Source organism: Vitis riparia, chromosome 12 (assembly GCF_004353265.1).
Source record: "Vitis riparia cultivar Riparia Gloire de Montpellier isolate 1030 chromosome 12, EGFV_Vit.rip_1.0, whole genome shotgun sequence".
Taxonomy (NCBI): domain Eukaryota; kingdom Viridiplantae; phylum Streptophyta; class Magnoliopsida; order Vitales; family Vitaceae; genus Vitis; species Vitis riparia.
The window spans coordinates 10,133,410-10,157,435 of record NC_048442.1 but is presented as its reverse complement, the minus strand read 5'-3'; the positions used below and the strand labels follow the sequence as shown (position 1 = coordinate 10,157,435).

General features: G+C 31.5%; 1 protein-coding gene across 3 annotated transcripts; it reads right to left on the bottom strand.

Moving 5' to 3' along the window:
- Positions 1–8,082: 8,082 nt before the first annotated feature.
- LOC117926658 (disease resistance protein RPV1-like) lies at positions 8,083–17,670 on the bottom strand. 3 transcript variants are annotated; one of them, XM_034845849.1, is made up of 8 exons: positions 17,032–17,670; positions 14,316–15,405; positions 13,787–14,170; positions 11,478–13,688; positions 11,290–11,402; positions 10,655–11,184; positions 9,697–9,765; positions 8,083–8,500 (listed from the first exon to the last, which is right to left on the bottom strand). In XM_034845849.1, exons 1-6 carry the CDS (start codon positions 17,523–17,525, stop codon positions 10,668–10,670), a joined length of 4,809 nt encoding a protein of 1,602 aa, XP_034701740.1. In that variant the 5' UTR covers positions 17,526–17,670; the 3' UTR covers positions 8,083–8,500; positions 9,697–9,765; positions 10,655–10,667. The 3 variants fall into 3 exon arrangements, with proteins under 3 accessions (XP_034701740.1, XP_034701738.1, XP_034701739.1); XM_034845847.1 differs by having other exon boundaries at positions 10,655–11,402; XM_034845848.1 differs by lacking the exon at positions 9,697–9,765 and having other exon boundaries at positions 10,655–11,402.
- Between the last annotated feature and the right edge of the window lie 6,356 nt (positions 17,671–24,026).

The window sequence follows — 24,026 nt, the reverse complement described above, 5'->3', positions numbered from 1 at the left end:
AAAAGCCCTTGGATCAAGTTTCCCATGGTTATTTGAATGAATATGAATAAAGGATACACACCCAAAGACCTTAAGAACTAAGTGATATGTCATTTTGAAGTCCGTAAAAATTTTTGAAAATACTTGCATGGGGCTGTCATAATCAAGCACTCTAAGTAGGTAGTCCATTAGTCAAATGTGTAGTGGTTAAGACAACTTCTCCCTAATAATTTTTTGGAACATTATTTTGGAAAAGAAAATGTCAGGTAATAGCTAGAAGATGACCATTTTTCCGTTCCGCCACACCATTTTGTTGTGGTGTATTAGTGCATGAAGACTCATGAATGATTTCTTTTTCTTTGGAGAATGGTGACAACACTTGATTAAAATAATCCCTAACATTGTCAGACAGAACTCTTTATCTCAAACTTACGTTGATTTTTCTTCATATGGAAAAAATTTTGAAAGGGTGAAACTGACATCTGATTTTTACTTTAGGAGAAAAACCTATGACACTCATGTACAATCATCAATAAATGAGACAAACCAACGGGTCCTAGGGATAGAACTGTTGAAGGTCCCCAAACATCACTATGTATAAGAGTAAAAGACATTGAAACTCTTGTATTACTTATTAGTAAAGAAGCACATTTATGTTTTTCAAGTTCAAAAATATCACAATGAAATTGAACCAAATCAAATCCTTTAAACAAACTAAGAAACATTACTTTAAGAATACTAAAAGAAGGATGACTAAGACGAAAGTGATATAACCATATTCTATTTTTATTTGAAAGAGAACACTCAAAAAGCAGAGACAATGGAATAGGACCCTTAGTGTTATTTTGCCCATTAGGTTCCTCAACAAAATAGAACCCATTCTTCTCCTTAGCAAGTTTAATCATCGTCCCCATGCTTTAGTCCTGAAATTTACATAGTGCAGAAGAAAAAGTCACCATACAGTTCAAATACTTTGTAAGCTTGTGAATTGAAACTAGATTGGTAGATAATTTCAGCACATGAAGAACATTTTTTAAAACAAGGGTCTGATTTATAACTATGTCCCCTCAACCAGCAACTGTAACCAATGTTCCATCAGCAATAGCAATTTTCTTATTACTAGGACAAGGACTATAAGAGACAAACCCATGAGAAGATAATAAGGTCATATGATTTGTAGCCCTAGAATCCACTACCCATGCTACTTTTGAGATTGACACATTAAGTGCATAAGGCTAAGGATTACTTGAAAAAATCAAGGAACAAGTACCACCTATAGGTTTCTTTAATGTCCCTAGAAAATATCTTAGCTTCTCAATCTCTTCTTTATTGTACTCAGGTTGCTCTTAAGAGAATTCTCCTTCACCTCCTTAATTACTCTATGCTATTCAAGAAGTATTTTGAGTAATTGAGGGCTTACCATGGAGTTGCTAGCACCTCTCCTTGGTGTGTTATGGCTTCTTATGATGGGTACACCATAGAAAGTCTTTGTTACTTGCTCTTGATCTTTCTAATAGCCTATTATTTCCTCTCACTCCACTAGAATAGACATTTGACTACTACTAGTCTTATTTTATAGCTTTGGGATTTGCATCTTTTGTAACCAAGGTTGAATTATCTGTCGATTGAGGCTCCATCATAACTCCTCTTTGTCCTTCTCCACAAATTACGACAATTGTTTCATTGAGTGAAGTAACTTCTTCCTTTCCTAACACTAGCACTTGAACAAGATCAAACTCAATATTCAATCCAAGAAAGGTGTAGATCCCGTCTTTTTCCATAAAATGTTTAAGAAAGGTAGCATCATCGTTGTACTTCATCTCAATACACTGATAATGGTCCAACTCTTGCTATAATTTTTGTAAAATCTGAGCATATTTAGTGATTGAGCGATTACCTTGTTTGGTAGATGAGATCTTTGTCTTAATCTTATAGATTTGTGTAGCATCTCAAACTTTGGAATAGGTCTGCCTATAGGATTCCCAAATTTCCTTTGCTATTGTCAAAAACATGCAAGTATCACTTGACTTTTGGCATCATCGAATTCCATAACTAGGACATCACCATGGAGCCTTCTTCATCCCACACAACAAGCTTCTTTGGTTTTGGTCCTATCCCAAGAAGATGACTCAATTTGCCCTTCCCTTTCAAGAAGGTTTGAACAAACTGAGACCACTTCTACTAATTTTTGTTGTTGAAAAGTAAACCTAGTTGAATATTCTACAGCTCTCTTGTTGAAGTGTTGATGACATCATTTGTTGATGTTGGATTAGGGACTTGTTGATTGGTAGATTTTGAAACCTCAAAGGCTAAAAGAATCAATTTATCATATGTTATATTTTCAATTATGGCCTCTTAACCTCGAGATTCAGTCACAACAACACTAGAGATGTTAGTAATATCTTCATCACCCAAATGAGAATGAGGCAAAGGTAGTGGAATAACAAAGTAATCTTCTTTCCAGATAGTTGAGTCAAAGGATGTTGACCCTTTAGTACCAATAACATTTTCAAACTGGTCCTTAAGAGAAGTATTATCACCCTCATCGACAAGTCGATTATCACCCTTCACCTAAGGCTAGATATTCATTTTTGTTAATGTCAATGCAAAAAAATAAAAATAAAAATAGTTACCTCTTCACCACCAAGTTCCATTGATTGAGTAGAGATTGGAACGTTAGCAAAGAAAACATATGCATCAAGTAGATGAGAGTTAGCCTCATCATAGTACACAAGGTTAGGTAAAGTATTTCGATGTTTGAAGTGACATTCACTTGTATCTTCAAAGTTTTCATCTGATACATTGAGAACCTTTACATTGGCATCCTATTTAAAAGCTTGGTGGCAGTGACCATTACCCGCATAAAAAGTAGTTCCCTCATACTAGACGCGTCCTGTAAAACAAGTTGTATCTATTAAGAAACAACATGTGTTCCAAGAGAAAAGAAGTGTCCTTATTTCCATTCACCTATATATAAATTCCAACACATCCAATTGTCACTAAGAATATCCTTCATTTTATTGCTAAAAATACAATTGTTGTATAATGATCAGAGCATGTACATTGTGGCTATGTTTTGTACAAGTTTTTGTTTCATCCTTGATTACCATATCTATCTTGCTATTCTTGTTAGTTTTTTCCTAATTTATTTTTTATCATCCTTTATATTTTTGGAAGGATTTCTCATCATTGGCTTGTAATATCAATGAATAGTTTTTTCTTTGACAAAAAATAGATAAATAAATAAATAAAATGTTGTTGGAGATGTCAATTGTTATTGCATGTAGTTTTTCAAACCCCATATTTCAAAGTAGCTTTGAAGGCCTATAAAGCACTCAAAAAAGTTATTTTTGGGGATAGTTAGTTCAAATAGAGGATTGATTAATTTGATTCCTTTGGAAAAGTGATCTAAATATGCTTTAGTATAATTTTGTTGAGAATAGGCCACATTTTCAAATTGGATTAAAAGGAATGATTAAATTGTTGGACATATTGATGGAAGACAACAACCCTAGGATGGGTGCCTACAATCAAATAAGTGGGTTGGGTTTCTATTGTTTAGGATTTAAGGAGAGGAACAAGGGATAAAGTTTATGGTAAAGAAAAATAAAATAAAAAGCATTATGAAAGAAGATACGAAGAAGAAAAAATAAAAACCTTAGAGTCTCACTAAGGCCTTTTAAGAGTCTCCGCTATAAGAAAATTAGGAGTCTTACCATTGAAAATTGCAAAGTGTACAAGAAAATGTGATATTTTTAATTTTCAGTGCATCACTTTGGTTTATATCAATTAGCTTTATTTATAGACTTCTTTAAGAAATCCAAAGCCTACTAGGATTCTAATATAACTTATTATGACTCTAATTCTCCTCAACATTATTTAACTATTCCCAATTTGACTCCTATAAATAGTAGTAATCTTAACTTCATTCCAACTAATACTAATCCCAATTAAAGTTTATTTGTGCCTTCTTTTCCTTTTTTAATATACTTTAAAAGGCATTCCCCTATCACATGTCTAGGGATATATGTATGACATGTGGCTTCCTAAAACCCTGGATCTAGCTAGTAGCTCGGGTTGTTCCTTCTATTGGTCCCCTCATTTAGAGAATCAGGTTACAAATTGATTGGCAAAATGTGGAGCCATGCATACATTGTTGCTATATTTTGTACAAGTTCTTGTATCATCCTTGATTAGAATAACTATCTTGCTACTCTTGTTAGGTTTTTCCTTATTTTTTAACCATCCTTTATGTTTTAGAAGGGTTTCTCATCCTTGGCTTGTAATTAAATTCATATAAATGAATGGTTTGTTTTGGATAAAAAGAAAAAAGAAAAAAAACTGCTGGAGACGTCAATTGTTGTTGCACATAGGTTTTCAGGCCCCAGATTTTCAAAGCAGCTTTGATGGCCTATAAAATGCTTAGAAAAAATATTTTTGGATGATAATTAGTCCATTCAAAGGATTGACTGTATTTGATTCTTTAGCCAAGAATATTTTTTAGCAAGTAATTTTCCAACTTGTTGATTGGAATATTGTTAAGGCTTTGACTATATTTGACATTAGCTTAAACAATGCTTGCATAATTATGCCATATAAGGTTATTCCATTATTAAAGAACTTCATTATTAGTGTCAAGAGCTATTGAGTAGTGTCTTCCTAATAATGTGATTTTATTAATAAGCTATTGAATAGTATCATCCATCACAGAATCACTCTTTGTTTCTGATGGATCTGATGTTTAACTTGATTTTGCAACATAAATTATTGGGTTACACATTGTTTAATCTAATTGTTTTCCGTTCATGGATATTTAACTTCTGGTTGATGTTTGACAAGGAATCAGAATGAATACTATTTAGGCTATTGTTGTATGAGGTTAACAATGGATGAATGATCAACTTGTCAGGTGGAAGCTCAATTAAATTTTTTGAAGAAGGAAACGCAAAACTACACCTCCAGATGTGCAACGGAAGCTAAGAAGTTGGCGGAGGATGTTGAGATAGAAACCCATAATGTAGATATTGTGGAAAGAGAAGTGGCAGATGTTCAGGAGGTATAATTTTGTTTTTCTTCTCTTAAAGAGTTAGTTGGTTTCCCTTTTCAGAGCTAAAAATTCCTAGTTGGTTCTATAATTGTTCTTGATTAATGTGAATAATATTGAAAAATTCAAGGGATTCTGACTAGACTTTGATGTTGTCATGAAGACGTCCAAATTGAAGTTGCAGGAAGCAATCAAGCAAAATGAGGAAGAAATTCAGATATGTGCTTGGGAACACTATGCTTTGGTTGATTCAGTTTTTGAAATACGGAGAGCACATGGCATCAAAAATTTCAGAGATGAAGAGCAACCTTTCAGAAACAGTAGGAGCTCTATCAGATTCTTACAAAGGCTCCTTTCTGTGACACAAGTTTTTTCTTTTTCCTCTTCTTTTAGTGTAATGGACTGATTTGTATTGTATGTATACTTATCTTAAATATTTGGTATTAGCAACTTGCCCTTTGGTAACAGTGTGGCTTGAGTTGAGAATGGTGTAAAGATGAGCATAGGGTTGACGATGGAGCATGGGTTGGATCTGAAGGTTGAGTGGAAATTTGTACAATAAGGCTATGTTTGGTTCCCGGAAAGTACAAAGGAAAGAAAAAAAATGTTAAGGAAAATGATTTTCTCATGTTTGGTTGTCCTATGAAAAATATCAAAGAAAATCAAATATAATTAAAACTAATTAAAAACTTATATATTTTTAAATTATTTAATCTTTATATTGATGAGTTAAAATAAATAAAATGAGTTTGAAGTAACAAAAAAAATAATTTATCAACTTTTAATCTATTTTTTTATTTTCCTTCATTTTTTCTTTCCTTCTACTTTTCCTTTGTATTTTCTTTTCCTCGGATTTTCCCTCAAATTTTCCGGGAACCAAACATAGCCTAAGGCTTTGGCAGGTGAGAAAATGAAAATGGATGTTGATGGAACTGAGAGTCTGAATGCCTTATGCACTAAATTTAGAGCATCTATAATTTGGGAATCAATAATTTATGTGATTAGAGACCTAAAAAACCATGGAAATCATGTTTGTAACTCAGGCTATTGTTTTGCATTTATTATGAAAAATGTATGTCAAAACCAATTTAATAAATGTAAATTAAAGCATGTGCCAAGGTATGACTTTCCATTTCCGAGTTTAGCCCATCAAAGAGTGGGATGGAGATTAGAAATGTTTTATATTTTAATATTTATCTTTTCATTAAATAATTCCTTTAAATTTAAGTGGGTGTTTGGTAAAACTTATTACTTATTACTTATAAGTATTAAGATTATTTAGTAAATTTAATTTAAGATTTATTTTAAATTGTCAAATTGACATATTTATCCTTTAATTATTTTGACTTAGAGTTAATTTTATTGAGACCCTTCAGGTTTTGTGTAAATACATTAAGCTATCGTAGGTTTCAAATTTCGTCAATTAGCACTTTTATAAATGTATTATATATATAATTTTTAGTTTTTAAAGAATAAAATTTAGTTTTTAGTGAATTGTTAAACATTCTTATCTAAAATATTTTTACTTGAAATTTCTTAAAAAATTAAATTTTTTAAACGAAATAAATTTATAAGGGTGTTAATTGATGAACTTTGAAATCAACGGTAGTCAAGTATATTTATACCAAACCTCGGGGGGTTTCAATGAAATTAACTCTTTTGACTTATTACTTATTTAAGTTATTTTATCAAACATGTTTAATTTCTTTAATAACTTAAATTAAATTATTAAATCATATTAAGTCATTAAGTTGATTTACCAAACACCCTTAAGTTAACTATTTTGACTTAATACTAAATTTATATTATAATATTAAGTTATTTTACCAATATAGTTAATCTACTTAACAACAAATTAAACTATTAAATTATATTAAATTATTAAGTTGGTTTAACATTGTCTAAAAGATGTTTAAAATTACATTATCAGAATATATTTTTTATATTAATTTTAGAATAAAATCCTTCTTTGCTTCAACTATATACTAGGATCCATCCCTTTTTAATTTCTCTATTAAAGAAAATGGCACATACAAAACTAAATGACTTTATTCCTTGAAAGTGCAAAACAAGATATAATTTGGGTGTTTTAGAGTAAGAAAATTAAAGCTAAGAAAAGACAAAAACTAGTTTATAAAATCCTAGCTTTAAAGCAAGTGAAAAAACTTCTATAAAGGAGATACTTTGCATATCATTTGGTCCACAATTATCTCATAATCAATTACAAGACTGCTAAAAACAAAGGAGCATCTAAAATACCTTAATAGATGATATTTAGAAGTAAAGATTTAAAGTCAACTCACAAAGCCCTTTATTAATCAAAGTAGAAATATTTGGACTATTGAGGTTTGACCAATTGAAATAATTCAACCATTTTAACTTCACTGAGAACATCTGTTTGAAGAAATAGCATATCATTAATTCTTAAAATTCTATTAGAATCCACAATTGTAGGGTAGTGATAATAATGAACCATGAATATTCCACACATATATACTGGCCACATTAATGGATATGAGTTTATTAAGAAGTATTATTGGTATCTTGAATCACAAAGGCAAGTATTAGGTTATGTTTAGTTCCCAAAAAGCATTAAAAAAATATTAAGAAAAATAATTTTTTTTATATTTAGTATCTCATGGAAAATAGGGAAAAAATTAAATATTATTATAATTATGTGTGTAAAATGGGTTTGAAATAAGAAATAAAAATTATTTATTAATTTTAAATATAATTTTTTTTATGTTTTTTCACATTTCTTTTCCTTCTACTTTTTCTCTTTATTTTATTTTCTTCAAATTTTTCAAAAACCAATCATAAGATTAGAGAATTTGTTAATTGGCCATGGATCAATAACAATTACATTGGATTAAGTTGAAAGTTGACCCTAGAGAGTAATAAACCACTGAAGTTGACAAACCAAGCCAAGTAAGATTAGAGAATGGTATTAATTTAATACTTTTGAAAAAGAGTTTAATGCAAAATTATTTCAAAATAAACACTTGAGTTAAAATGCAATGGTTATTATGTGTGAAATGTGATAGAGACCTCTGTCACAATAGGGAAAAACTTAGCAACTTCAAGAGACTTGAATTGTCTAAGTGCCACATGAGAGCTTCAGGATTGAAAAATACTTGAATCTGTGACACTTGTCTTCCACTGTCTTTAGAAGCTCCAACCATTAGCTTGAAAATATAGAGAGGGTGATATGCTTCATATGCAACATCAAGGTCAAGTACATACCCACAAGAATTGCCTATAACCACACATCTTATAGGCAAAAACATATATCAATTCAAGTTTTCATTTTTTAACATTCCTAATTCACACTTTCAATACAAAATTTGTAGCATCTTTCTTGATGGTCATGATCGTTAGCGAGACTGATCATATGCAAGAGTAAACCACCTTAGCAACATTTGGAATCTCACTTGCATTTTGAGATTAACTTCTCTTCATTGTCATTAGGGTTTCCACCTAAAGATAAATTATAAAATACAACATTTCAATTTCATAAACATAATACAACAAACACATTATTAACGCAAGTATATTTCACATGGTTGTGTTCGATTTCCAAAAATCATTTTCATGTTCATTCATACTTTCTTGGATTTTTTCATGAGAAAATCATTTTCATGAGGGTTTTTCTTCCGTTATAATTTCTTGGAACCAAACATAGTGATAGGGAATCACATATCTTTCGATACACTTCATGCTAATGAAGCTAGAATCATACCCCTAAAATGTTCAAATTATAACATAATCATCAAAGGAACTAAAAACATTTTTATGGGTGTTAACCATTAACTTAAGAATTAATTTGACCATATATAAATAGTTGTTTACCTATATCAATAGCAAGGAATTTATAACAACTAACTCTTATGCAATAGATGGAGGATTTAATATAATGATACTTGGTGCCTTATACCAAGCACATCATAACAAATATATATCCTCGTTAATTGTGGATTGTGGTACGATTTTTTTTTTTTTTACACCTCCTAAAACATTAAACTTATGTTTTTTTTTTTTTAATAATCAAAAAACCTTCCATGACCTAACCCTTAGGACTCTCTATGGGAACCCAAACCTCAGAGTGCTAATCGCCCCGCAACAACTAACACTAGGTAAATTCAAGGTATCATTAATAGTAAGATACGTACCTAGGATCATGTGTCTTACTGGGACCACACTTCTCAGTGTTCGCCTTAACCAACGAGGTTACCCTAGTGGTTTTAAACTTATGTTTGGTTCCCAACAAGTACCAAGCAAACAATAAAAAATGTCAAGGAAAATTATAAATGTTTGGTTTTATTGTGAAAAATATGGGAAAAAAAATTAAATATAATTAAAATTAGTTAGAACTATATATATTTTAAAATTATTCAATTTTTATATAATGAAGCAAAATAATTGAAATGAGATTGAAGAAATATATGAAAATAATTTATTGACTTTAAATCTAGTTTTTATTCTTTTTCACTTTTTATTTCCTTTTAATTTTTTTTCTCCATTTTCTTTCCCTTATGTTATCCCTCAAGTTTTCCAAAAACCAAACATAATTGAACAAAAAAGGGTTCAAGGTAAAGAGAAAATAGTAAAAAAGTTGAAGAACTTTAATCAATTTTCTACTCGTGCTAAAAGGGTAAATGAACAAAATGACTTACCAATAAGTTGATAGGAAAAACCATAAACTCCACCTATAGCTAGCGCATTCGATTTTGTTCTGATCGGTACTATCACAAATTTCACATAAGATTAGTATAATCAATTGTTAGGTAAACTTCATAAGCATATCAGAATTATAAGTAAATATAATATAAATCCAAGACTTTCATCTCTAGAAATTGACAATAAGTATGAATGTTTAAACATGTTTTCGCATACTTTAAGAAATTTAATTCTTAAATACAAAAAGTATAAACAATTTGACTCTTAAAACTATTAAAATCAATATATGGGAGTTTTACTATTTACTTCTATCGACTAAATTTCTACATATATCTACCTCATAATACATTCAAATTTAACTTCTAATTTGTTTACATGTTCTTCTCTAATTAATTTTGATAACTTATTCAAATTTTATCTTAAAAGCAAGTAGAAAAAATTAATTGATTAATTAATGTTATGTCTAATGAGGTAATGAAGAATCCCTAGAGCTTCATAATCACTTTGTAGAGGTTTTATGTAACTAATTAAATAAATAAATAATGAAAAAAAAAACTATACATGTTTTTAAACTAATGATGATTTTCAAAGTTAATTGAAGTTGTTTTTCATATTTTTTGAAAATGAAGAAATTCTATGAAATGTAGTACATGCATAGCCATGATATCAATCACTATAAACTATGTTTGAATCTTAGAGAGTAGTTAGGAAATAAAAATACACTAGGGAAAATGATTTTTTTATACTTGGTTTTCCTATAGAAAATATGAAAGAAAATAAAATTTCATTAAAATTGAATAGAAATTTATGTATTTTTAAATCATTTAATTTTTACATAATGCAGGAAAATAAGTGAAATGAGTTTGAAGAAACGGACAAAAATAATTTATTAACTTTAAAAACAATTTAAGAAGGTGAGAAGTTCGAATCTATGAAAAAGGGTTGATAATGCACCTGGTGATGGAGTTCAATGCGAGAGATCAGTGTTGGGTGCTCCCAATCTTTTATAATGTGGCTCCTCTGCTACATCGGGTAAGGAATCATCACGTCTTCTCTTACGGTTTCCAACAGTGTCTTCAAGTACTACTGATCCATTGCCACCAAAATTCCCATCAAGATCCAAGAACATGGGATTAGCCCCATGAACATTACCATTGGTATCTTGTAATGCTGATCCATTGTCACCAGAGTTCTGAGGATGCTCCAACATGGGCATATGATTTTGTTGATCTCCCGCAAATATAAGATTGATGCCGCATTTTTTTACGTTTACCGAAGCGTCACAGTAATAAGTGTTACTCTTAAATGAAGCATTAATATGTGTGGAATTATGGAGATGCTCTTTCGGAATAGCAATCTTAGGATACCACCAGACCCATACTTGATCTATCATATCATTAAAATTACCCTGGCACTCACACCGGCATCCAAACCGGCGTTCATCCTTGAATCCAAATCCATTACCATGTAAATTCAATTCACAACTGAAAGCAGAACTAAAGTGATAAGATATTCTAGGATCATGAGATGTAGGAATAGGCTGATAAACACATGATACAACAAATCCTAGCAAGTCAGGATCTTCATACCAATTCGTTGGAAGCTCTGTTGTTAGTTCACTTCCCAAATTCTCAGACCTTATCCACTCCGGAATTCCACTACTTTCTGGAATAACAGCACTGAGTTTCCAGCATTTCAACTCCTGCACAAATTATTATGTAAATATTGACTCTGCATAAAAAAAAGTTTAAGTGGAATGATTTAATAAAAATCATACCTCTGTTGCGGATTTCAACCAGTTGAGGTGACAAAGCCAGAGGAGACTTGATAAATCTTCCTTGCCTGTGCAATGGTGTGCGTCTATTCGTTCTAGACTTGAAGGAAGCTCCAAAGTCTTTTCAGCCATTTTCCATTGACTGGTATTAAGCTTTCCCAGATTGCGAAGCTGATTACTTATTAATCCTTCCCACAGGTTTGAGCAGCCACCGAGGATTAGACTTTCAAGAAATTCCAACCTAGAAATATCGTCGGGAAGACTCCTCAAGTTTTTGCAGTCCGATATATCTAAGTCCCAAAGCCCACTGACATTATCTATTGAGGAGGGCAACTCTTTAATGGCAGTCCGTCTTAGATTAAGTGTGCGCAGTTCTAACATGCTTCTCTTCAACTCCGGAAATTTCTCAAACTGTGAGCAATTTGAGAGATCAAGATCCACAAGATCCAAGGATCCAATGCTATCCGGCAGATCCTTAATAGCAGTATTTGTTAAATAAAGCACGCCTAATCTTTTCATGTTCCCTCCCTTCTCTGGAAATTTCTCAAACTTTGAGCAATTTGAGAGATCAAGCTCCACAAGAGATTCCAAGGATCCAATGCTATCCGGCAGATCCTTAATAGCAGTATTCATTAAACGCAGCACCACTAGACTTTTCATGTTCCCTCCTTTCTCCGGAAATTTCTCAAACTTTGAGCAATTTGAGAGATCAAGCTCAACAAGAGATTCCAAGGATCCAATGCTATCCGGCAGATCCTTAATAGCAGTATTTGTTAAATAAAGCATGCCTAAACTTTTCATGTTCCCTCCCTTCTCCGGAAATTTCTCAAACTTTAAGCAATTAGAGAGATCAAGCTCCACAAGAGATTCCAAGGATCCAATGCTATCCGGGAGATCCTTAATAGCAGTATTCATTAAACGAAGCACCACTAAACTTTTCATGTTCCCTCCCTTCTCCGGAAATTTCTCAAACTTTGAGCAATTTGAGAGATCAAGCTCCACAAGAGATTCCAAGGATCCAATGCTATCCGGCAGATCCTTTATAGCAGTATTCATTAAACGAAGTACCACTAAACTTTTCATGTTCCCTCCCTTCTCTGGAAATTTCTCAAACTTTGAGCAATTTGAGAGATCAAGCTCCACAAGAGATTCCAAGGATCCAATGCTATTCGGCAAATCCTTAATAGCAGTATTTGTTAAATAAAGCATGCCTAAACTTTTCATGTTCCCTCCCTTCTCCGGAAATTTCTCAAACTTTGAGGAATCAGAGAGATCAAGAATCTCAAGAGATTCCAATTCTCCTATGCCATCTGGCAGATCCTTAATTGGAGTATTTTTTAAAAGAAGCTGCTTCAAATTTTTCATGTTCCCTCCCTTCTCCGGAAACTTTTCAAACTTTGAGCAATCAGAGACATTAAGAATCTCTAAAGATTTCAAGTATCCAATGCTATCAGGAAGACACTTGATAGCAGTATTGTTTAAAAGAAGCTCCTTTAAATTTCTCATATTTCCTTGGATGGCCGGAAATTTCTCAAACTTTGAGCATTTAGAAAGATCAAGAGTTCGAAGAGATTCCCAATTGGAAATACCTATTGGGAGTTCTTTAATAGCAGTATGGGTTAAATCAAGCTCCCGTAAACTTTTCATGTTTGCTCCATTCTCTGGAAATTTCTCAAACTTAGAACAATAAGAGAGATCAAGACTCTCAACAGATTCTAAGTCAATGCTACCTGGAAGTTCTTTAATAGCAGTCTTGCTCAAATATAGAAGCCGTAAACTTCTCATATTTCCTTGGATCCCCGGAAATTTCTCCAAGTTTGAGTGTCCACAAGGATCAAGATCCCAAAAAGATCTTGAGTTTTCAATGCTTGTTGGATGTTCTTTAATAGCAATCTCCTTCAAATATGGTTCCCACGGACATCTCATATTTCCTTGAATTTCTGAGAACTTGCCAAATCTTGAACACTTAGAGAGATCAAGCAATTCAAGAGATTCCAAGTTGCTAATGCTACTTGGCAAACCCTTAAGCTTATGACACAACCTCAAATTTAAGGTAGTAAGCTTCTTGAGAACTCCAAGAGATGGGTGAATATCAATCAAGCTTACACAACCTTTAAGAATTAGTCTCTCCAAATTTGACAGGCTTGAGAATTCTGGCATTTGAACGAGCTTCGTTGAGTAACTTAGATCAATGACCTTTAAACTTTCAAGATACTATAACAAAAGAAAATAGTGTCAATAAAAGAAATAACTATTAGAAATTTTTAAATCAATATAAAGCAAAAGATGTCATTATTAAATGATAATAATACCTTATTCCCTTGCCATAGTTGTTTTATGTTGCTACACTTCAAGTGAAGTTCAACAAGGTTCTCTCCATCAAAATTTGATGGTAAAGAATCTAAAGGATACCCATCCCAACAAAGATACCTTAACTCATTAGAGGGAATTTCAAAATCTAGGTCAAGTTGCACTTTAGAAGCAGTTTTCTTTACAGAATCAATTATTTTTTCATAATAAGGATCTACCTCCTCCTCCTCCTCCTTCATGTCATCATAACAACGAAGAAATATATAGACATTTGAATGAACTCTGAGCAATCGAAGGCTAGTCATCTTTGAGAAAACATTTGAATTGAAGTGTAATCTTTTTAACTTAGACAAGTCCAAGTCTATTGTTTCAACTCCTTTTATTCCCTGAAAAATAAGAAGGATAAAGCAAACATAAATACAAACTAACTCAACTTATATGGATATGTAAGTTCTTATACAAGAAGGATACTATTATTGAAATCTATATCTTTAACTAGAGCTTAAGTGAATTTATGCATTTGGCTCTTACCTCAGATGTTGTAAGTGCACGTTCAATATCATGGGAATCCCATAGTCTGCTCCATTTGTTCGGCTCTTTAGGAAAATTTTCACGAACAATTTCCCAACACATCTGTTGTATCAAATCATGCATATCTATCATATGGTTGTATGTGAGAGTTATAAGACACTTGTCTTTCAAATTTTGTATTCCAATTCCTGCAGAAGCGTCTAATATTCTTAACACAGAATCTCTTTTTTCACCTTTAAGAAAACATGCAACATCAAGGAGAATATCTTTTTCTGTACGATCTAATCCATCATAGCTACTTTTAAGCACATTGTGAATTTCAGCCATAGGTTCTTTAGCCAATTTATGCAATTGACTTTCCCATTGAGGTATTGTCATGTTGAATAAGAGAGAACCTAGAACTTCCAAAGCTAATGGAAGGCCTTGACAATAGTCCACCATACGATGTGAGAGGTTTATAAAATTTGATTTGGGAAGATTTTGTTTAAAGGCATGCAAACTGAAAAGTTCACAAGCTTCTTCAGTATTCAATCCCTTAACCTCATATAAGTCATCCACTTCTTGTTCAATCAACAAATGCTTATTTCTAGTTGTTATGATGACTCTACTTCCTTTTCCAAGCCATCCACGATGTCTAAGTAGAGCTTTTAATTGATTTCGATTGTCAACATCATCAAGAACAATAAAAACTCTTTTAGATGAGAGAATGGTCTCTATCATACTTGCTCCCTGGTCAACAATGTTTATATTTTGACTTCGCTCTTCCTTTCGGATATCACCAAGAAGTTGATTTTGTAAGTGAGTTAAACCTTTGGTATTGGAAATCCCTCTAATATTTTCAAGAAAGCTCATATATTCAAATTTGCAAGAAAGTTTATTATATATAACTTTTGCGATGGTTGTCTTACCTATCCCACCAACTCCATATATCCCAACAACACAAACATCACTTGATTCCATATGCAACAGCAAACTCACCTCTTTTATGCGGGAATCTATACCAACTAAATTGGCACCAACATCAAACCTCTTACAATTCAATCGATGGAATATGTTATTAGTTATTTCCTTAATATAGTCGGTCTCATACCTGCCAATTATAAATATACAATATGTTGAGCAATGAGTGACAATGGTAAATAAAACACATTAAGTTTACCATCTTTACAACAAATAAATTGTAGTAAAACATAATATATAAAAAACACTAGTTCATTTACATTTTATGACATTTTTCATTGTATCCAGTATGTATGAGAATGAAAAATAAAATATGAATTTTGTTATTGGTGATGCTTGTGGCATAACTTCAAATGGAAATTTTGTGCCATGATAAGGATAATGATTATGAATCAAGATATTACTTTATCATTCATGTACATATCAAAAAACTCTTTAACATCCCATGACAATTGAAAACCTTACAGGAGCAAATCTTTTATTCTTTGACTTTTGTTTTATATCTTATAATTAATGCTTGAAGCTTCATTCTAGATGAAGTACTCAACATCTAAATATAAGAAGTTTTTAAGTTTGAAAACCCCCTTTTCTAAAAGGGACTTCTAATCAAATAAATGTTTTTAAAGGCATTTGAGAGTATTTCTACTCAAATCTCTTTAATGAAAGTCCTTTCTTTAAGGACGTGTTTGATATGTGGGAATGGGGAGTGGGAATAGAAATCTCATTCCTTCCCTCTCATTCCCATGTTTGGATAAATTTTACCAAGGTAAGAATGAAATAAAAAACGATTCCGATAGAAATTAAAAGTGGGATTTTAATTCATTGCAAGTAGGTGGTATTTTGATTCATTCATCCTATAAAAAAAATATATAAAATAGTTTAAAATTACTATTTTACCCTTGAACTTCATTCATCAAGGGTCATGCCTCTTCATCCCCTAATAAGACTTTTTTTAGTCTTATTATTTAGAAAAAAAAAAAAGAATCTCAAAAATTATTTATTTTTAAATGAAAATAAAAAAAATTATTTTAAACTAGTAAAGGTATTATTGTCAATTTATTTATTTTTCATTTTCATTCTTATTATTTCCAAATATTAGAATGATAACAAATAACATTCCAACCTTGAATTCCTAACTTCATCCAAACCCTAGAAATATAATCACCAAATTCATTTCCATTCACTAAAAAATAGGAATGGAAACAAAATATTCATTTTCATTCTCTATTCTTGTATACCAAACACCCCCTAAGTGTTTTCAGAAGAATCACGTATCAAATCTTTCTCCAAAAAACACTCAACCGACGTTTTATATTTAAAAGTGTTTCATAAATTTTACAAAACACCTATTTTTTTTTTTTTTTTTTTTTCAAAAACACCTTTTAAATTAAAAAGGCTTCTTAGGATCACTGCAAAACTGACTCAAAGTTAATAAAATTTAGAAATCACTTTTGAAAAGTTAAAAAAAAAAAAAAAAATCAATTCATGGAGAACACAACTGATTTGATCAAAAACAGTTATACAGAAAACACTTCCATTAAAAGTATTTTAAATAGAAATACCATCTCTTAACCTAGGTTTTCAGTAATTCCCTTTGGTTATCAAACTTATAGTTTCCACAACTTAACTAGCAGAACCCCAAATAAAAAAAATTCTGTCCCGTGTGTTTATAAATATTTCAATCAACTTTATGACTCTATAAATGCAAAACTACTCATTCCTATACTTACAAATAGTTGAAAGGAAATTAAGTTACCCATCTTGTAGATGCCATCCAGAAAGATTGGCTGCTTCCGTCAAGGCCGTCCTCCAATTTCCTACCTTGTCCTTCCAGTTTGCTTCATAACCGGCAAAGGCCGCTCCAAAACTTCCTTCTTGCTTTCGTACATGGGATGGATCCACATGATAGAAAATTGGGAAAACAGCATGTCCCAGATCTTTCTGGCACTCCATGATCTTTACCAACTCATCCAAACACCATCTCGAACGAGCATAGTTTTCAGAGAAAACAATTACGGAAGACCTTGATTCTTCAATGGCTTTCGAGAGTTCTGGAGCAATCCCTTCTCCTCTCCTGAGTTTATCGTCTCTGAAGGTGCGAATGCCTCTGTCAACCAAAGCTTTGTAGAGGTGATCAGTGAAATTACAGCGAGTGTCCACGCCTCTAAAACTCAAGAAAACATCATGAATCCTTTGAGGGATGGAAGGAGTAGAAGAAGCAGAGGCTGTAAAGAAGCTTGTGGAAGCCATTGTAGGTTTCTATCTCAAAACTACAAAGACAGTTTAGAGGGTTGATTTCTCTTCAAGATGGTGAGTAACCAAGGAGATCGTGCAACCCTAACTTATAATATAAAAAGTTGGGAAGGCAAGGCGCCTTCCAGGAAGTGAAGAGGAAAGTTAGGGACAGCTCTCTGTCTCTCGGGCCAACCATTACTTCACCACCAAGTTTTTTGTTTTATATTTTATTTAATATTTTATTTTTTCTTTAAGGACATAAAAAAATATTAATAAAAAATTTAAGTAAACGATATGCGCTGACCGACAATATGAAAATGAAAATATGTTAAATAAATAAATAATATATTTAGAATGAATAATATATCTATTTTCTGACATTATTTTATAGATAAATCTTATTATTGATAATATTATAATTTATAATAAATAAATAAATAAATAAAAGTAAACTAAAATAAAAGGAAATGATTTTATTAACTTGAAATAGTGCATTTATATTGGAAGAGCTTTATCTTTAAAACAAAAAAATAGTTTTATTTTTGAAGAAGGAAGAATAAAAATGTAGCAATTAATTCTAATAAAAACCCGAAAATATTCTAAATAAATCATTACTAAAATAAAATTTAAATATTAAAAATTAAAAAATAATCTTTTTTATATGTATGTATCTAAATATAAATGAGAAATAATTTAAAACTAAATTAAAATTACTTTTATTAAAAAATTAATTCATTTCGTGAATGATTTAAGAGAGGTTAAATATTTTTTTTAAATAAGTGAAATTATTATTTTTCTTAAATAAAATTATTTTTCACATGAAAATCGATCCAATAAATAAAATGAATAAGGTGAAAAAAAAATTTAGACATCCTATTACTGTAGGAAAGAACACGAAAGTAGTTACAATATAAAAAAAATTATTATAATATAAAAAGAGTACATTTTATACTAATTTTAGAAAGCATTTTTATCATTTTAACACTTGAAAATTTTTATTTTTTTAAATATTAATCCTAAAATCACTATCAAACATAGTCAATGTTAAGAAGGCAGGTGATTTCGTATGACCTTTCGAAAATTGATAAGGAAAATTAGGAGCAGCTCTCCGTCTCTATTGACTTAAAGATTCTATTGACTTAAAAATTCTTTTATCGTATTCATCTTTTTCTTATCACCTTTGTTCTTCTTCTCTTTTCAAGTGGGACACCACCAAGTTTTCTATTTTATTTAACATTTTTTTTCTTCACTTTATTCCTACTCTCCTATCTTACTATTATCTTTTATATATTTTGTCTAATATTACACGGGATAAGTTTTGTTATCATTATTATTCAATTTTATTTTCTTCATACATTTTCTAAGTTGTCATCCTTTCATTTAATGGAAGATCAAAATATTGATTTCAATCCAATGATTTCATCCAATTCCAAGGCACCTTCATATAAAAAGTAAAACTAATTTCTTTTTAAATTTGGGTGTAATAGGTGGGCCCGAGACTTCCTATTTTAAATATTTTATGATCCTACGTTTAATACAAAGTCTTGGACCAACAACCCTTTTCTCAAACTTGTTTGATTCCTTTTTAAAAAGACTTCAAACTTGTTGACACAATCGTCATTAAAAGAAATGAAAGGTTATATAATACTATATGATATGTGAACTTACTAAGATATTACCTCCTTTAATTACTCTGCGAAAATTGTCTTTTTTTCAAGGAATGATACTTTTTTACGAGGGTATTTAATAAAATCCTTAAAAAGAGTTTAACTCTTTTTGTTTTTTTGTAAATAACCTTTTTATTTATATAGAATTATAGATAGGAGTATGCTTAGATAATGATTTTTAATATAAAAAAATTACTATTATGAATAATTATAGAGTTCACATAAAAAATTCAAATGTTTTTTTTACAATTAAAATTATTTTCTCGTTTGAATATTCAAAAATAAAGAAATGGTAGGGTATAAAATAACTACACTTATTTGAATGAAAATAATAAATTTAAAAAGAAATTTCAGTTACATCCTCTTTTCCATTTCTATTTTTTAATTAAAAGAAAAATAAAAAAGATATTCATCACAAACACATATTAATGATGATAAAATTATTATTTATTAAAAATATAAAATTAAAATAAAAAATTTTTGGCAATCTAAATTATTATTTTTTTATTTTTTTAAAAATTCAATTTATGAAATAAAAAAAAATATCAACAAATTTTTAAATTGTTTAGGACAAAAAATAATAATTCTTTTACTCCAGCTCCTAATGAAGATATTGCTCTTTTGGTAGACTTGTTGATAACTAATTATGATCGCAACAAAACTACAAAATGCTGTCTAACTATTTTTTTCTTTTCCTTTTTCACTCTAAATAATTTCTCTATTTTTATAAAATTATAGATAATGATACATTGATTTCAAAATTCAAATAATTATCTAACTTAAAATTAAAGTGTAGACCCCCTTTGGTGGTGAGGGCCCGAGAGTTGTTATTTCTTGACTTTTCATGATATTTTTAGAAGGGGTAGGGGACCCCACGGGAGGCATGGATCCCGGATGCATGAGACGTACGGTTGTAGGGGGGTGAAGGCACCAAACTTGCTGATGCATGGTGATTTTTTTTTGGGAGGAGCTCGAAGGGGAAAACGGGAGAGAGCTAGTCAGAGATAGGAAGAAACACACCCGATGAGACATCTTGAAGGAGGTTGTCATAGGTATCATTTCCATATGTTGTTGATGCTTTCGTGTTCACGCCATTCTATCGTTTTTTTTTGGGTATTGTGAGATCCTATTCTAGTGTCCGAATGTGAGCATAGGAGATCCTTACGTATTGCTTTTAACATCTGAGTTTGATCACAACTATTTTGTGCTTGATTTCTATGTCTTCTTGGCTCTGTTTTGAAGATTTCATATGAGGTATTTGCAGTCCCTCCACCATACCCATCATCAATACTTTGCCACCTTCATTTCCTCCACTCTTTGCCACCACTCACCACCATTCTCTTACTAGCTCCCTCAGTACCCGTTTCCCATCAATTTATCTCCCATCCTACCCACATATCAAATACCCGTTTCTCTCACCAAACCCATCCATCATGCACCATATCATCTCCATGGTCATTCCACCACTCGCCACCCTCCATCATCCACTCCCCACCCGCCTAGTTTCATTTCTCACTCAGCGCATAGGAAGCATGCATGCATGGCTGCCTTCACTTCCCCACACCCATCTTCATACCCATACGCCAATATTCGTCAAGCTCATTCCCCCATGCTTGCATGGCCGTGCATGGCCACACAAAGTTGTCGTCACTCCATCCCAACCCTGCAACATCCACGTAAACACCCATCTTTCCATACCCATCTCCATGCAAATCCCACCCCTCACCACCTTTTCTCTCTATACCCGCGTACCCACCATCACTCACACCTCTATGCACGCGAGCCCCCTTCAGTGGTTAGGGAACGGACAGCAGCCAAGCAAGCCTTTGGTTCCCCACGAACCTCGTCGGAGCCGCCTTTGGGGTTCGGCGCCACTGCTTCAGTTCGGAGCGCCTCTCTCTAGGCCGTCGACGGCGGCCCACGCACTGTCCTCTTCGACTGCTCCCGCGGCGTGGTCGACGGCGCCATCGACGAAGACATCCACCTGCTGGTGCCGTGGCTTCAAAAGCCATATATCTCCACCGTCTCGGCGCCGCCCTCGAAGCCGCCACCCCTTCCCCTCTCCTCTATGTCGCTGCTGGTGGAGGCCTCGCCTGAAGGAGTTGCCCAGATGGAGAGGGATGCCTTGGGCTGTGATGGAGCTTGTGTTGGTGACGGGCTTGGGCTTGCCCATGATGGACATTGGGCTTGAGTTGGGGCACTAGGCCCAATTTTGTGTTGGTTTTGGTTTTGGGCTTAAGTTGGAGCCCAGACCCATTTTCATTGATGGATAGCCCCATTGCTCCCTAGGCCTGCCACCTCATTAAAGTGGCCCATGTCCACGTCCAGTTAGCCCATTAGGCTGTCCCAAATTCTAAATAATTTTCTAAAAATCTCTAATATCCATAATTAATTAGTTTATTCATCCCCATTTATTTGTTATCTAAGTTTATGTCTACCAATTTAGTTAGCCCAACTTGAAGGCAATTAAAGGACAAATTTTTAAGGTTGGATATCCTTTCAAAACACAAGATAATTTATATTTCACCTTCCCATCTTTAAATTATGTCTAAATCACCATATATGAAAAACTTTTGTATAAATTAATTTATATTAGACTCCAAGAATTTTCTACATTCTAAACTTTAAATCCCATTTTCAAAACTTAGGTCTTTAAGTAATTTTTCAAAAGTCCCATGTCTTAATTTAATTCTTCAAATATTCGTTTATATCTTATTTTCATCAATTAGAGTTATAATCCCATATTTATCCAGTTATTTAAAGTCTAATCCTTCAGAAATTCCATGTTTTAAATTTAATTTTTCAATCCCAAAAATTCTACAATGCAACTAAATCTTATTTTCATTAATTAGAATTATAATCCTACATTTATCTAGTTACTTAAAGTCTAATCCTTCAAACATTCCATATTTTAATTTAATTTTTCAATCCTAAAAATTCTATAATTCGTTTAAATCTTATTTTCATCAATTAGAATTATTATCCCATAGTTATCTAGTTATTTAAAGTCTAATCCTTCAATATCCCCTGTCTTAATTTAATCATTCAAATATTCGTTTAAATCTTATTTTCATCAATCAGAATCATTATCCCGTATTTATTTAGCCATTCAAAGTCCAATCCTTCAATAATCCGCTGTCTTAATTTAATTATTCAAATATTCGTTTAAATCTTATTTTCATCAATCAGAATCATTATCCCGTATTTATTTAGCCATTCAAAGTCCAATTCTTCAATAATCCCCTGTCTTAATTTAATTATTCAAATATTCGTTTAAATCTTATTTTCACCAATCAGAATCATTATCCCATATTTATTTAGCCATTCAAAGTCCAATCCTTCAATAATCCCCTGTCTTAATTTAATTATTCAAATATTCGTTTAAATCTTATTTTCATCAATCAGAATCATTATCCCATATTTATTTAGCTATTCAAAGTCTAATCCTTCAAAAGTCCCATGTCTTAATTTAATTCTTCAAATATTCGTTTATATCTTATTTTCATCAATTAGAATTATTATCCCATAGTTATCTAGTTATTTAAGGTCTAATCTTTCAAAAATCCCATGTTTTAATTTAATTCTTCAAATATTTGTTTAAATCTCATTTCCATCAAATAGAGTCATTATCCTATATTTATCTAGTCTAATCCTTCAAAAATCCCATGTCTTAATTTAATATTTTTTACAATTCGTTTAAATCTTATTTTTATCAATTAGAGTCATTCTCCCATACTTACCTATTTATTTAAAGTCTAATCCTTCAAAAATCCAACATCCCAATTTAATCTTCAGTCTCGAAAATCCTACTAAACATTTTTTTTTTTTATTTAAATATCATTTTTGCTAATCGCTATTTCCACATTTACTTGTTTCTCTCTTCTAAAATTTCTAATAATTAAAGTTCAATTATTCAAAAATCCGACTTTCAAACTTAATTTTCAAAATCCCACTACTCACTTTCATTCATCCAAATATCATTTTTGATTAATTAGTAACATTATTCTATATTATCTGTTTGTTTCTTTTAAACATCTCAATATTTCAAAATTTAATTTTTAATCTTACAAATCTCACTATTCATTTTCATCCATTCCAATATCGTTTTGATTAATTAGCAGCGTCATTCCATGCTTACCTATTTATTTCTCTTTAAAATCTCAATCATTAAAGTCTAATTCTTCAAAATTCCGACTTCTAAATTTAGCTACCTAAAGTTCCAATTGTCCTATCCCCCAACTTAATTTTCAGTTCTCGATATTCCAATTATCGCTTTTATCCAGTTACTCATTTATTGTTATCATTATTATTGTTATCATTTTATTCATTCACTTCTAAAAAGTCCGCCTTCAAATGATTTTCAAGATTTCCAATTTTTATAGATCAACTTTCATAATTTCTACTTCTCAAACAACTTACAATTCTAATCTCTCTCAAAATTTAACTCCCAAAGTCCCAATTTTCGTAACTTAATTTTTCTTAAAATCCCGAACTTTCAAATAATTCTTCAAAATTCCAATCTCGTTCAAATTTAATTTCCAAAAATTCTCATTCTCGCATTTAATTTCTGAAAGTCTGATCTTCAAATAAACTGTAAAACTCCAAATTTTAAGTAACCTTCGAGACTCCAGTTTTTCAAATGAATTTCAAAAATCCGATTTCCTCTCCGATGGTTTTAATTCCGTTTTTTGAACAATCTTCTGTTTCTCTTGATTTCAATAAGCATGAATGAATTTTTCATAATTCCGGAATAATAGAATATGTGATATTAATTCATACAAAATAAACGGGCTACGGTGGGGGGCCTTACATGGGTGACTTTATGATTGATTGTTTGCTTTGATTATCA